The 16,508-nt window shown below is 42.3% G+C and overlaps 1 protein-coding gene across 18 annotated transcripts in view; it reads right to left on the bottom strand.

Annotated features, from left to right (window-relative positions):
* Positions 1–16,508, bottom strand: part of CALD1 (caldesmon 1) — a 198,485-nt gene that overhangs the window by 43,392 nt on the left and 138,585 nt on the right. The window contains exon 1 of one of the 18 annotated variants that reach the window (XM_030040322.2): positions 12,504–12,777. The exons of 16 other annotated variants lie outside the window; for them this stretch is intronic. In XM_030040322.2, coding sequence (XP_029896182.1) covers positions 12,504–12,550 — 47 coding nt within the window. In that variant the 5' untranslated portion in view covers positions 12,551–12,777. Of the gene's footprint in view, positions 1–10,615; positions 10,638–12,503; positions 12,778–16,508 lie in introns of those variants that run through there. One more of the 18 variants, XM_030040323.2, reaches the window with a different exon arrangement.

Here is a 16,508-nt window from a genome sequence, read left to right as displayed (position 1 = left end):
TCCCTGGGCTGGGGAGGGGAAGAGAGGAGAGACAGACAGCAGCAATGAATGAGGACCTTCTGTCCCTGCAGGGGCATGAGAGGGCGAATGGAGAAAGGTTGATGGAGAAATATTCGGAGGACAGGGAAGAGGGAAAGAGATCTGTTGGGGAATAGCAAGGACAGCAAAAGCACCAGGACTGGGTAAGTGGCTCTGCTGTCAACATCCAGCATTGAGCCCGGTTCACACAGCTGTCCAGGGCCTGGAAAGCCAAAACTCCATGACTGACAGAATGGAAACTGTAAGATAGCAGGTCATGATTACCTAGACTACATGTCACTCAGTAACTCTTCAGCCTTGCCTAAAATGTTATGTGATCTGAAATGCCTGCAAATGGTCAGAACCCGCTATTTTTATGGCTTGATACATCAGAAGTATGGGTGTTAACATTAGCCTAGCATGGGTGTTAGCATTAGCCTGGGCTCTGTGAAGCATCAAAACTCCTCTGTATTTCCCAGGGGGTTAGAGATTTTAACTAAATGACTATTGCTCAGAGCCAGACAGGTCCCTGAAGATGTCTGCTGGAGCTTTCAGAAATACAGCAAAGACTACTGCACGAACAAAGTACAAGGCATATATTTGCACACAGGGAGCCTGGAAAAATAATTTTACCAGATAATCATTCAGATAATCATAGAATAATCTTTTTTTCATCCACTCTTCCCGACACAAAATATGCAATAGGAGGACACAGCCTTAACATACCCCAGCAGACTAAATATTGAAATAAACGCTGCAAACAGGAAAGCAGCTGAAATGTAAGAGCAGAACACACACCAAAACAGAGTGGACTGTGAAGCCTTATGCTAACTGAAATAAACCACTTTAGGAGCGATATGGTGTATGGTGAATGGGAAAAAAATTAATGAAAATCAGATGTCTCAAAGTTTTCTGGAACCGATTCCCCATGCACACAACTCACGGATGCTGTGCAGGTGCAGATTTGGTTTCAAGGGAAATTCATGGCTGTTCACTTTTAACATGGACAAGCATCTGTCTCTTTCTCAGGTGTTTAAGAAACCTACTGTCAACAGCCAAGGTGATTAGGAGACATTTTCAGTGAGACAGCGGAGGAATTATGAGTGCAGATCCCATCATTTGCTAACAGGATTAGGGGCAGATACATTCCATGCATCTCTCCAAAAGCTAATCCTGATGTGTCTTTCACCTTCATGGAAGTTAAAAAACCCTTCCATAAAACAGGCCCGTACAGATATGCAAGGTCACGTACAGCACTTTGAACAGCACACTAATATTACAATGATTTGCAGGCATCGTATAACAGCACTGTGCAATTTAAACAGCTGGAAGTTTGAAATGCAGCCATTGCAACTACACCCGCATAAACACAATAAAATAGCCTGGCTTTATCCTTTCAATTAGTTTTCCCTTAGATATGCCCTTACATTGCTCCACTGTGATCCTTATTCCAGGAGAAGTTACTTGTAAGAATCTACCAAGCAACTCACTCTGTGTAAACTATTGGAGAAAGTCTGTGGAAAGCTGACTGAGTTCATGAGAGCTGATCAATCACACTGAAAATGCAAATCTAAAAGCCACTGTTCTTTAAAAAGGGTAAAAAAAACCCTTTTCACAGAACTCTACTGTCCAAGAAAAAGCTCTCCCATTTCAGAGAGTCACTAACAAATTATCTACAAGTTATGTTATTCACAGAAAATACCTAGATAAAAACTAGGAAATGGAAGAAAATAACAACTTGCTTGCCCTCTAAATGCCCATGGTCTGTGAACTTCCAATGGGACATATGCAGCTGTTAGAGACATAAGACACCTAACAGAGCAACTGCCCTGTAGAGATACCGTGCCAGAGTAAGGGGCTTTTCTGCAATACACAGCATGTTTCCAAATCACAAAAATTATGGTGCTTTTTTTTTTTTTATTTCAATTTCTTTCCGGAATGGCAGTTCCACATAGGGAACCAGTCTGTAATAACTATTGCAAAATGCTTTATACTGTAGCATCCCCACGCAGATGAGCTCTGCACGGACACAGGGAGCTGAGTGGTAGTGCCAGCTGTACTTTCACAGCAAGTTATTGATCAGGTCCTGTTGGTTCTTTGGCAAATCTTCCACAGCCAAACAGCCATCCCCTGCCCTACCTGGTCAGCCTCCCCCCAGCCCCTTCTGTGTTTCATGTTCAACAGGTACAAACCCTGGCCCCAAGCTTTCCAGTCGTTGTCCCAGCCTCAGCCTGTCCAACAGGAAAAGTACTTTCAAACTCCTCCCGCATTGGAACCTAGGTTGCAGGAGAGGGCAAGCAGCACTAACCTGGGCTGGACCTATGAGTTCTGGGTTGCTTCCAGATAGCAGGGAGTGTGCCCTTGTTGGAGAGCACGGCATGCCGTCGTGTTGTGATTGTCCTTGCCTCTGCATACCATGACCAAAGCACTGGTCCACAAAGCATCAGTTTGATGTCCCACAACTTATACTTTCTTTTATCTGCATTTCATCATAGTGCTAAAAGAAATGGCAGGTGAGTCCAGGGCAGCAAAGGTGAAGGAGCAAAGCAGATGGAACTATAGAAGGGAGGAGTGTGACCAACAGTAGAAGGAAAGTGAGAAGAGGCGGGCAACAAGGTGGGGAGGATAGAGAAGGGCTGCCTTGGTAAGACAGCGATACGGCTAATGGGAACAGACTGCAAGTGCAGGCAAAAGAGAGTCTAATTCCAAATGTGAGAAGAGACAAGAGATGGTAAGTTTCCATTACCAAGAAGTAAAGCCTTTTTACCGATTCAACTGACATTTTTAAAGAAAAGGTAATTGAAAAATTCATCGTTAAACACACACGCAAATGTTTATGCCAAGGCTTCTGGTATAATCCATTACATTCCAGGAGTGAATGCAGACTGATGGCTATGTTCCCCTCATTGTATTAGTACTTGGCACTTGCTAACTTCTTTCCATCAAAAGATCTCAACATGCTTTACAAATGTTAATTAATCCTTGCAACCCCTTGCGACTTCCACATGGTGGGTATTATTACTACTATAATGTCAGTTTATGGAAAGGAAAACCAGAGACATAGACGAATGTACTACTTTTAGCCTAAACCACGCAGCAGATAAGATTCTTGCTTTGGCTGCACTACTTCACGCCTGCTCCAAAACCTGTTAAAGCTACCAGGAGCTTTTACAGCAACTTCCAAAGGGAGTTGTTGCAGGTATGTGCACTCCTTCCTCCGAGGACCATCTCTAACAGCTGCGCCGTGCTGACTTCTATTGCTGTGCCTGAAAGCGAGTGAAAGCCACTGGCAGAATTGATTATCCTGGGACGTTTTTTTGCTGGCATACTGAACAAAGAGGCATACTCCCCTGAGCACTCTCTGAGCAAGTGATAGCCTGCCTCTCCTCTGCGTAATGCCTTCTGTTGCTAGGTACTTCCAAATCAGTAGTTTACGTTTTAAAGAGTTGTGCCTACTGGGAAATGGGAAAGGAAGGGCAAAAAGCTAGTTTAGCCCTAGGGATCTTGCGGCCATGTCACTGCGAAAGCACCTCGAGCTTTGCACAGGGGTCAGCATGCCTCAACACAGCCTGGCACCTTTTTGAAGCACTGTGTTGTGAACCAAGATATACTTAAGTGCCTGAAAGTATGGAAAATGGGGTGCAGGGTCCTCACCCTACCATTGGGAAACAAGGAGTTAGCTTGCTGCCAAACCCTTCTGCTTCTCAAGCTTCAGCAGGTGCAGAAAGCCAACTTGGTGAGGTAGGACTCCCAAAAGGTGACTGAGAAAACACCAGTTCTACGCCAGAGAGATTTTAGACCTACAGAAACTGTAGAAGACATCACATGGGAAGGTTTCTGTGCGCTATGACTCTCACTGCACCCTCTTCAGTCCCACAGTGTAGATGGGACTGACCTGAATGTCACCCAACCCTTCCAACACTGGCTTTTGCAGGACTTCGTCTTGTTTCAAAGTCAAAACATTTCCTGTCTCACCTGCACTGCAAGACAGAAGAGTGTTTTAGGAAGTCACTGAGACTCCTATAACAAGGTATCTGCACAGCAGATGAATCCCTGGAAGTAACACCACCAGAGAACAGACCTTAGGTTTTCTTCTCTATTTCAGCTTCCCAGAAGCTTTTCTAGTTCCTTCTCCAATTTCTTCTCACATTCCAGGCAGTCCCTGTCACTCCTTACCTAATGGCATTTTAATGGGTGTCTCCATCTTCTTCCTCCAGACCTGTGAGCCATGCACCTTAAATTCTCCCAAGCCTGAACCTCCCTACTGCCTACCCTTGCAACCCTATCAGCCTTTTCAGGACTCTGGCTCTCACTGAAATGATGTCACGCGTCTTGAGAAGTGCTGGAAGGGACCGAAAGCCAGGCACTAGGCACTAAACAGCAAAATCTCTGCTTGCTATAATCTTGTGAAAACCATAATTATATCCTTTTGGGGGAAAGAAAACACATTGGTATGATTGCCAGGGCAGAACAGCACAAGCAACAACTAGCACACAGAGAATGTAACAGAATCAAATATCGTTTCATAGGTTCAGAGCACTCATCTTTCTAAGTTCAAGGGCTATAAGCATAGGACTGGCTGGGAGGTACCAAGCCAGAATTGTCTGCTACCTGATCACTCCACAGGGTGTTGGGTGAGTTTGAAAGAGAGAGAACAATGCAGAAAATCAAGTAAGGAATTAACCCCATGGTTATCCCAAAATTACAAAGGACCCAATGCAGCTCTCAGATATGCACAAAACAGGAATATTTGTCCTCAGCTGGATGGGCTGCAAATGATGGTTAATGCACACACTGTCAGTGGGAAGCCATACAGATAAGGACTGGCAGGAATACCAAGATAGCATTGCTACAGTGTTAAGAGAGCTTTTTAGTATGTTGGCAAGTCTTGAGGAAAAGCTGCATTTACAGAGAACTTCAAAACCGTTTTGCTACAGCCTTCATGGCAAATGTAACAGAGGAACTAGAAGAAAGTTAGTCCTCAGCCTTAATCTTTCTAACTAAAGTAAAAGTTTAGCTAGCTTTGGAAGCAGATGTGACCTCTGCTAATTGGGCTTTGGGGCTTTTTCAAATCCTGAGAAAGAAAACTGCTGACATGATGTGTCTGACCACTCCTGTTCCAGGAGGAGTCAGATGACTAAGGCCAAGCTGCACAACACCATGGTACACACCCAGAAACCATGCCAGTGATTTCCCTCCTGCAGAAGCGCAATCCTAAAAATCTCCTGCTTCACAGAGGAAAGATGGGTGTTACACAAAATACACAAGGCTGTTATTCAACACTAGTTTAAAAATGTGATGCTATTTTTTAAGAAGTTAGTATGGAAGAGAACACAGTTTGGTTGGAACACATCATTCGGGCTTTGCAAAGTATCTTATAACAGTAGCAAGAGAGAGCTGAAAGGAAAGAACTAAGAAAGCGGGAAAGGAAGCACATGGCAAAGGAGAGGCTACTGTAGCCCATGGGAGCTGGAAAGCCAGGAACAACCTGGAAATGAACAGACTATAAAGGTTCCACCATGGCCATGTCAGTGTGTGATGATGATCCACATCATCTGCAGATGCTGAAATGTACAGTGTATTGAGCCTTGTGAGGCTCACCCATCCCAAGATGCTACCGCCGAGTTACAAACTCCACTAAAAAAAAAAAAAAACCAAAAAACAAAAACCCCCCAAAACACAAAAAAACACGAACAACAAAAATCTGTAGTCAGGATTGTGCCAGGACAGCAACAGTTGGGATGTTACAGAGTACTTCTGTAATTACACTGAAGCAACTCCAGTGCTGAACGTATTGCAGATGGAATTTGGCAAGCCAAAAATCCTGTTCAGAAACATGTAATATATTTTTATGGTTAAAAAATCTGCAGGCAATTTGGCTACAACAAACTGAACAGAAGCCAAAATCTCACATCCTGTAGTGACAAGTGCATTGGTCTCAAGGACACACCTCTAGGACAGGTGTCCACATTTCTTAGGGTATCGGGAAAAGGAAAACAAGTGCACATCGATGCTTCCGCTGCTTTCTCAAATTTTTGAAATGCACAACATGCCAGTTAGCAGATACTTTCTGAATAAGGTTTTAAGCTGTCTGGAACAAGAATCATCTTTTTTTGTTCTGCAACACAGCAACCTTTACCTGGAGGACCCACAGCAGGAGCAGATCCTCCTAAGCAGAAGTGTAAAGCAGATTGAAAGTGATCTGAAAAAGATTCAGAGTTCAGAATCAAAACTGCTTGCACAGAGTTAATCCTCCCTGGTTGGCATGCCAGGTTCTGCTGGAGTCGCTCTTGCTCACGAGAATCTGAATATTTCTCGCTGTTGCTTAGTCAAGGTATATGAAAAAGTGGTGGATGGAAATTAAAAAAAGACAACAAAATTAGCCAAGTCCCTGATCTTCAAGAGAGATTCTGACTTTGAAGAAGAAGAAGGGTCTTAATACAAATAGGTATCAGAAAAAAAACACCTACCAAACCCCAAAAAAGTGGTTGTGCAGCAAGCTTTTGGGAGTAGCCTACTCCTAATGGTGCATCTGTATGTTTTAATGCAAACTGGTACATCCAATCCCTGCTACTAAGGCTGTGTATTTTTCCTTTCTGCTTTATTATCATCCAAGTTTATCTTTCACATCCTTTGCCTATGGTAAGCTAACCTCAACAATAACAGGATACCTACTCTATGGTGGGGGGGGTTGGAAAGAGGAAAAAATTGCTTCACAAGTGACAGTCAAACTTATAATACTTCTAAGAAAATACATAAGCGAGTGATGGAGAAAACTGGGTGTTTAGTGACTACGTTAACTGTTACTCCTCCTACACTCAAAGAACCACACCAGAGCACCAGGTGGGAAGGGGGCAGCCGCTTTACATCACTTTTGGTCTCCTGGTGCAGCACAGAGTGAATTTAAGCAGAGCTGATATTTGGCTTGATATTTCAGTTACCAAGAGACAAACAGAGACTGAATAAGGGAAGAATTTAAATACCAGCTTCTGCCCTCACTTGAAACTTTACTCATCATAACTCAGTTTAAAACCCCAGGAACTATACTGACTTCAGATCTGAAGCCTGTATTTAAGCCCGGGATACGTTACTCATCTCTGGAATTCAATACGAGCCTTCAAAGCAATTTGAAAGAAAAACAGCTGAGCAATTTAAAGCATCAACTAAACCTTGTAGTTAGTACTTTTCTTCAATGACAGATTTTTGAGAAGAGAGATACTGGATTGTAATACCTCCGACTAAAGTGTGATTTTTCTGACAACTTCACAACCTGTTTAAATGCTTTAGATGTAGAACAACCCACACAGAAAACTGTGTTCCAACGTGCCCGCTGTTCCCTAAAAAGGCGATTACAGTATGGCACTGTTAGACTTGCAAAAAGTTCTCATTACCACATCCAGTTTGTGTGTCAGAGTGAGATTTCACGGCAATGCTGAACACTTGTGAAAAAGAGAAGGAAGCGGGGAGGGAAAGGCAAAGGGAGGTGTGGGGGAAGCCCTCCCTGACTGTCTACTTTGCAAAGGATTTGAACTGCAGAAAAGAGGAACCATGTCAGCAAATGCCAAACCAATGTGATACCTGCCAAACCGCACCTTATCCTTCTCAATCAGCAAAATTCATCCGCTGCCTGATTTCTCTTACCTCACCAATAAAGGGCTAGGTTTTTTTCCCTTATTAGGACAGTCTCCATGCTGTAAAATTCTGGCTCTAATAAGTGGCTTTAACAATATGTGCTGCACATCAGCACAAAAAGAAAGCAACTAATAAAAATAAAACACAGGAGGAGAATAAAAGGGCTGAGTCCTAAATTAAAAGGGACGACATCAGCTTAGTTCAGGCTCCAAAATTTGATCATAGATTTTATGAAATGGAGAATTAAAATTGGAATGGATAAATGTATGAAGGCTAACATTATACAGTATATAATTATAAACTTGGCCCTGCAGCTACTTATACATGTAAGCAGCCTTACTGAAGTCAAGGAGTCTTTTTTACTACACTTAAGTGCTTACATGTCTCAAAACATAAATCAAATGTCAGTACATGAAAATAGTGCAAAGAAAGGCTTTTTAATGTTTTCTTTAACAAAACAAAATGCAAAAGGAGTGAAAAGTTACAGTCAGTCAGGTCTCCGTGTTTCAATTGTTTCAACGATTGATGGAAGTGGTTTTATTGGTTGGATTTTTAAATGTATGGTTTTGCTTTATCTCGTTTACTGCATCTGCATTATATGGACATGTATGCATATATATGCACAGAAGAACACAGAGGGCCTAAAATAATCACAGAGAATTTTCTTTGTTCTTTTGAACCTTCTTGTTTTACTCTGAACTGGGAACAGGATGGATGGGAAGGCCTGGGACTGCAGGTTTGGCAGGAAAGGGAAAGGCAGGAGTATGAAGAAGCAGGATGAAGTTCTGCCACCTCCATCCCACACTGGCTGAACACCTATGCCAACAGTGTGGCTGTGGAGGAACTATCTGGGTTTAAGATCTGCACTAACAATGAATTTTCCAGTTTTGCTGAAGCAGAAGAAAAAACCCTTGTCAGAGTGAAATGATATGGAAAACGTTCAGGGCTATTTTAATTCAGCCTGAAACAAGATGGCAAATCCTTCATCCAAGTTTTTTTCCTTTAACTTTTTTCTTTAAAATGTAGGTCAATTTGAATCAAAAGATTCAAAAAAAAGATCAGAATGTTTTATTTCAAAAAAAATATTGCAAAGATGCAGCTCAATAATTTCTTATTTAGAAAACGTCAAAAAAAAAAAAGCACTTTAATTTTAAAAAGTATTTCCTCTTGTTTTCCTTTAGACAAAGCTAATCTCAGAAACCTGATATGAACTCCCAATCAGTTCTGCTCTGCCCAGAACCCTCTCAATTTTTCTTGGTTTTGCTAAATTTACCTTTAATCAGAAACAAGTCTCACAGCTCATTGCAGGCATTTGGATTCACAGAGAGCAGTACCAGGTTGAGTGTGGTATCTCTCACCACTGTCCTGGCTTGAACCAAGGCTTGGGCAGGGTGGAGAATTCAGCTCCGGGTTTTCATGAAACTCTCCAGAGTTACTTGCTCTCTTACAAAATCCTAGAAATTTGATTCTCACAGAGTCATAACTTCAGACTCAGGTGGATGCCCAAAACTCCACACAGATTAATCCAGCTTTGTGCTCCTGACACCCAATGCCTTGCTTATGCTAGAAAAAGAAAAGCATCTTTCACTAAGGCAAGAAGGCTGCAAAATCTCAGAGATGTTTCCTTATAGCCCTGTCCTTTCTCTGCCATAATGTTTCTTCCACCAAAGATAATTTCAGTCAAAAATGTTTCAGCTCTTCCAGTAAATTTCTTCTGACCCACCATGAGGAAAGTTCCTAAATCTAGCAACAAAATCTTGAACTGGACATTCAGTCTTCAATAGCCACTGTCCCAGTTCGTGTGTAAGCCAGACACCAAAGCACATGTATTTCATTCAGGTGGTGACAACTAATACGTCAAGAATGCTTCATATACATGGAGTATTGTTACCACAGTGTTTAACATAAATATGCGGGTCCACCCACAGATAAACATATTTGCATCAAAAACACTCACCATCCCAAGTGTTTTGGACTTCATTCCTAAACATCAGGCACTGAACTGCAACTTGGATATAAACATTGGCGTTCACAAATGGACAGGATATTGTAAGAAAAGTGCCTATTTCTTGGCCCATAGTACACTTGTCACTGTTGGGGAAAAGCCACTTTCAGAAATTGACTGGGATTCTTAGCTTTCAAAATGGAGACATATAGGCTCACTACAGGCTAACATCTTTGTGCATCTCATCTTTAGTTACATTACGTCCATCTTATTTTACCTCAGTAATGTAAAAAGGCTGTTACAAATTAAGGATTCAGGCCATTGTCCACTGAGGAACCAGAATGAAAAGCATGGCCAACACAGAAGACCGGAAAAAAGGAAAGAGATGGCTTCAAGTGAAAATGAAGAGCATTGATTTTTGGAGCAGAATTAACCACATAACATAGTGCCACCCACACTGCTGCTGTCCTGTCTATGATGTGGCCTCTTCAACCCTTCTCTTCTCCTAACAAAACTAGCTGTTTATCTGTCTTGAACATCCAGCCAAGAAACAGAAAAGATAACTTACAATATGAAGAAAATGCTGTGAAAGAGTGAACCTCCAACAACCAAACTGCCCACAAACTATCTGTGAAGTTTGAACAAAAGCTATAATTTGCTGGAAGAAAACATTCTACCTGTTGGCAAAGATGACTTCTGCTTTCCCTAGGAACATGCACAGTAAACACTTTAGTTTCCAGCAAAGTGAGCCAATTCAATCCTTATACATTTATTAAGCAGTCTTTATATTTTCAGGCCAACCGGAATGATTTCTTGGCTACGATGAGAGCTTCTGCTTTTAATTTCTAGCGTCTCAAACACTAACAGGATTATATTCAGCTATTTAGCAATTACAAAATTTTCTACAAATTCTACAAGTACACCGAGAGCATAAAGAGTATCTTTAAAAGATGCAGCTGAGACGATCATATAAAGGGGCCATTAGAGGACATTTGCAAGAAGTTAAAAATCACATTGTACCTCATTCAAAACAGTGCAATAACAGCTGCCTCCTCTTCCCTGGAGAGTCTCCAGAGGGTTAATTTATAAGGATTTTAATACTCTCTTTCTTTTCCATTGCAATCTCCTGAGAAGACATGAGCGCTTGGAATGATTACGTTATGCCTCAGCCTGGGAAGGGCAGTATTTCATCACGTATTTCACTGAGCAATGCTTTGAAGAAGCCTTTGTGGGTAATGCTAAAGGTGTCTTCCTCGCTTTGTGGCCTGAGGTCACGGAGATGTTTGTTAAAAGGGAATAAATCAGTTTCCAAATTTTGGCCACACGTTTGATTTCCTGAGAGTCCTCATCAAAGAGAGCTTTGCTTTTCTTCCCCAAATATGCTACTGTAAGTCTTGACAAAAGAAAATCCGTGTCTGGTTGTCAAGGTGTGTCTGCTCTTGTTCAGAAGCTGCTACAGGACACAAACCTCCCAAGATACAGGAAACCAACTGTATAATAGCTAATCATGCTTCAAGAGAAAAGGATTGAATTGTTTTCAGTCAGATATAATTTCACTGACTTCAGTGAACTCACTTCGCATAACATAATTGTGGGTGCTACAACGTACACAAGCTAGGGCATTCCTCCCAGCACTCGCCCAACAATTCAGAGATCCACCAGGCATAAAGTTAGCACACTGCTGGTTCCCTCTCTTGCCCAAAGGGGAGTGGAGGAGAACCTCTCTCAGCAAGGATATCCGATGATTTCTAGTTTTTTAAGCAAAACAGCCAGACCCTGACAACTAGCTAAACTGGCCCCAATATAGACCAGTGAAAGGGTCCGAAAGTCACCTCAGAGGCTTCAGCCTGGGTCACTGCACTCAAGGCCAGCTCCCCACAGTAGGTATCAAAAGTCAAGGTTTCCACCAGTTATATCAGCACTAAAGTGCCCAGATCTCACCCACTTCGCCCTCTCCCCTCCCTTGCTTTCCCCTCACACTGGTTGCAGAGAAATTGGTGCTTTGCCACAGCTGCTCCCCATTCCCGTACAGCAGTACGGGAGGGCTAGCTACCGTGGCTTGTGGCTGTATTCCACCACAGACCAACACAAAACAAACCCATTTGACACGCTCTTAGTTAAATTACTATTTATTGCCCAATTTCTGAAATCGCAATGAAGGATTTCAGATTCCTGGAAGGGACTTCTTGGAGGGGCTGAGTTTCAGAAATCCCTGAGCTCCCTCTCCCTCCAAGAGCACAGGATTTCATGCTAGAAACTCCAGAAACAGGCACCCAGAAATCCCAGTTGCGTTTCAAAACCTCTCCCAAATTTTAAACAAAACCCTGATATAAATCACACTTTTTTAGAAACATAGTAGTGTCCTGTTTCCCACCCCTCAACACATAAAGCAGACAAATAAAACAACAACACAGGACCCAAATAAAGCAGATCATTTCTTTGGCAGTATTACACAGGCTAATTGATTTTCTTCTCTTGCTTCCCTCCCACATTCAGGGATGAATGTGCCATGAGGACTTTATTTACTCAGTGAATTAAGCAATCTGAGTTATGCGAAAGTTTTCACACAAACTATGAAACTTCTGCAAACTTCCCATTAACATAACTCCAATTAGCAACCAGTCCTTCCAACATATTCTTCTGCCACTGAACAAAGCAATTTAAATTCTGCAGTTCAGGTAAGAGAAATGCATAAATGCAAAGACTTTTCCTTTAGACAATAGAACACAATATAGCAAAAAGAGGAGCAAAAGAACCCGGTCTGCATTCAATGCTATTCCCCAGTTCAACCAGCTTCCCAACTTGTTACACCATTCTGTTCCCCGTTCCCATTGCCACCATCCAGCACTTCCTACACAACACCAAAAGGCTAAATCCATACAGATATCATAATAAATGGGCAACTCACTTGGAAAGGCTTGACAAGTTCTGCCTGCAGTATGATCTGCTGATCATGTCTGCAGCGTATGAATCAGTGCAAACTGCTGCCAGCTCCAGGGAGCAAATGGACGGATGATCAGGGCGTGGAATGAGATAATAAAAATGCCATTATCCTTTCAGGCATGCGAGACTCAGTGGATGCTCTTTCCACCCCACAGGTTAACCATTTGGTCGGTCCTGTAGTTCCCGTAATGACACAGTCTATTTGCCTGTTGTCAAGCTCATTATCTATCTTGTATCCTCCTCCCCTCCCTTCACCCCCCTCTGTTTTGTGATCATATGATTATTATTTTTTTTACTGTATTCTCTCTAATATATCCTCTTTGCTATGTCTGGGTCCCCAGTTACAGAAATTCCTGCAGATTTTTCAGCTGCTCAACTTAACCAACAAATGCTTGCTTCCCATTCAGCTTTCACAAGACACGCTTCTGTTTAGCAAGCTTGTCTGAGCACCGAGCAGCCTGAACACTGCACAGAAGTGCCTTCACAAGTATTTGCTTGTAGGAAAGTCACATTCCAGCCTGCCAAGAGATGATGAGGGGAGAGGACCCAAATATAAAACCATGGTCCAGGAAACAGTCCTCCTTTTTGATCGTAAATCATTGCCTAAGCATTTTGCAGGCGCTTGCATCCAGTCTAACTTGTGAAAGGTCAAGCTGGATCAGATAGCTCAAAAGACTGGAGGGCTGATTGCCAAACAGGAACAAATCGGGGGAGGTGGGAAGTAGCGGCAAGCTCAACTGCAGTCAAGGTAAGACCATCTTGTGTTTAGCAAAGAGATTAAAAACAGGGCTGGAGCTAAAGCCAACCTAACAGACTCTCGTCAATGCTCTTCCATCTAATCCAGTGAATGAGGCAGGAAATATAAATGCAAACAAAGTGATTTAAATGGAGGCACCATCAGTTACCACGATTTCACATGCTTGGCTCTCCTACCCCTTTAAGCCCGCATATGTGAGTAAACTGAAACAGCTTACTGTGCAGTCCTGCAGCCATTCCACCCCAGGCTCTGATCTTGTTAAACCTCATAAATTACAAGAGTGGGTGTGGATGGATTAGTACTCCAAAGGGAAATCTCTACGGCAAGCTCACCATTCTGTGGGAAGGAGTGTCTGGGTTCAGTAGGTGGCACTCTTACCTTGGAGCGAGCACAAAGGTAATCCGCTCTGCACAAAGACATGCAGAATGCTGGATGTCCAAGGAGGCATCAACCTTGACAGTTTTTTTTTTTTTTCCTCAGAGCTTGCAAGAAACCAATGGCTGCACTTTGCTCGGGGCACTGATACTCATTTACGTTCTGCTCAAATCCTACAGTCAATAACTGCATTTTTTTCCTCCCCAAAACTCCCTCTACAGTTTCAAGGAGATAGATTTTCGTGAAAAGGTAACAATTCTGTCCTTTATAGATAGGTGAATGATTCCCGTGCAAGAATGTACCGTGCAAGCTCAGGGGTTTTTGCACACTCAGAAACAGGTCTGCAATATCCCAAGAAGTTGCTACTTCTTCACATACACTTTCTGCAGATCCAGCCCCTTGTTCTAAAGTACATGTAAAAAACCCATCTTTTAGTGTATAAAATATACAGGAATTCTGGTCTGGAGCAAGGAAGGGCCAATAGTACTGATTGCAAAGGGAGGAAAACATGGATTCCATTTCTGTCATTGCAGAGACATCTGCAAATGAGATGAGGGTGCAGCAGGCAGGCCATCTCCCTTTCTTTTACTCAAGGGAAAGAGGGCATGTAAAGCAGTGTGAATGCATAGAGTCCTTAAAAAATGCTGGTGAGAAGGGAGTCATATTTGCTTTTCCTGGAAAATGCATTTCTACTACTACTACTAGGGAATTACAGAAGCGGAATTCTTCCCTCCGGAAAAGCATTAGTTAAACAAAGATTGTATCGCTGTTCTGCCAAAATGTACATTTTAATCAGATGCCAGATGTAAGAGTTGATGTTTATGAAACTATAAACTGGGTTCCAAGGCAGCCCTACAGATTTCTAATACAGGTCTTTATTTACTACTGTGTCACAGAAACATTTTTTTTTTCCACTTGAGTGAGTTCTACACTCTTTTCCATCCATCCTGGAATTGCAGTGCTCACAAACAAAACTGTTTCCACACAGGATAAAAATAAAAGCAAATTGACTATCCTTTAAAACATTACACTCTACATCTTTGAAGAATAGTTCCAGATTTTTTAAAAATCTGCCCCTACTGTCATGCAGATTCTGGCTGTAGATGGCAAATCTGACCTATTTGTTGGGTCATTAGGAACAGGGGAAGCCTCTTGCACTTGTAGTAGACCTCAGAACTGTTTTATAGACTAGAACAGTCATAAGAATCCCAATTTCTTTTTCTTTGCTTTTCCATATAATGTCTTGAACTATAAAAGTCTGGAGGAGACCTTCACTCTAGATGAAACACAATGATTCACATGGTCATCCTATTCTTTATTTGGAGCAAGACTTCTAACACCAAATTGCATCTTCTTGCCCATACCTCTATAGCACTACTGAGAATAGATGTTGTTTGCTTACTGATTGAACAATAAGCAATGCTGGAACTGAAGATAAATAAGGTGAGCAAATCCCACTTCCAAGAGTATCAGCTTTTCCGCCCGTGTCAACAACTGCTCGAAGCACTCTGCAGGTTGGTGTCCCACATATTAATTTTTAATTTGACAGCACTAGTGTTGATTTTTTTTTTTCCATCCAGAAATTGTTACAACCATGATTTGTCACCCTTGCAAAGCTGCAAGATCAAACGTGCAATTCTGGACACAGGCATGTTAATCCACTGTGTACAGACAACGAGCATACTGCTAAGTGGACCTGGGCTAACCCATCATATGCGCAGCATACTGATGCACTGGTGAGTGCCCAGGAGGCTTCACCTTCAGCTGTCCTCAGAGCTGTGCCCATCATTTAAGTCATAAGGCACATTCAGCTGCGGAACATCACTGTTTTAACAACAGCTACAGGGACGTTTTGTGATTCAGTTTGCAACACAAAGGAGGGTTCCGCCAAGGCCAACGCGTGCAATGCCAGGCATTCAGCGCGGACCCAGCGGCTCCATAAGTTTACAGCAATGCAGAACTGGTTCCCCTGAAAGAGGCTGACAGCCAAGATTTTGCCATGCTTGCAACCCCTTTAAAAAGAAGTGGGAGGAGGATCTGAGTCAGTTATAGATCCTTGCACTTAATAATCCTTTTATTATTTCAAAGCCAAATGTTTGTTGTTTACTTCAGTAACCTAACTGAGAGGGACACTCTCAGTACACTGTGGCCTTGAGGTGAAGATCTTGCATATGGAGCAGGAAGAGGCAAATCACCCTCCCCTAGATCATTTCAAAAATTCACATGGGCATCTAAAGCATGAAAAATGGTGGGGGCAGGAGATGCATGTCTCAACCTGCTTTCCTTGTATGTTCTGATGCTTTAGAGATTATTACTTGGCTCTAGGACACCAAAACCCCCAAGGAAGACACTAGAAAGAGAAAAAACTAAGTAAACAAACCCTAACTAAACTAGGGCACTTGAGAGGTGTCTTTCACACCAATGAACTCAAGTCAAATGGCTCTATAAGAGTGTAGGCTCATCTATTACAACAGTGAAAGGAATTACAGGGCCTTTCCTAGCTTCTCAACATTAAAAGCAGCAAAATGAGGAGGAGAAAGGACACAAGAGCTTTCCAAAAGGAAATTATTACTGGGAGGTTCCAATGTCTACTCATACTAACAATAGGAATGTCCAGAGGTCATCCAGAGAGCCACTTAATATTTTGTTTGTTATTTTTACTTTAACCATTCCTGCATGCAAGGCAGAGTTTTCAGTGAGCTGATAACAACAGCCCATGAATCCTTTTTCTTTTAAGATTATAGTGAATTTAGAGCCTGACATAGGTACACGTACCATCCAGACCATGCCTTTCCATATGTAGCCTATTCCTTTCCATACATGTTTGTCAACAGCAGA

This window comes from Aquila chrysaetos, chromosome 17 (genome assembly GCF_900496995.4).
Source record: "Aquila chrysaetos chrysaetos chromosome 17, bAquChr1.4, whole genome shotgun sequence".
NCBI lineage: Eukaryota > Metazoa > Chordata > Aves > Accipitriformes > Accipitridae > Aquila > Aquila chrysaetos.
This window is presented reverse-complemented; position numbering and strand designations above follow the sequence as displayed.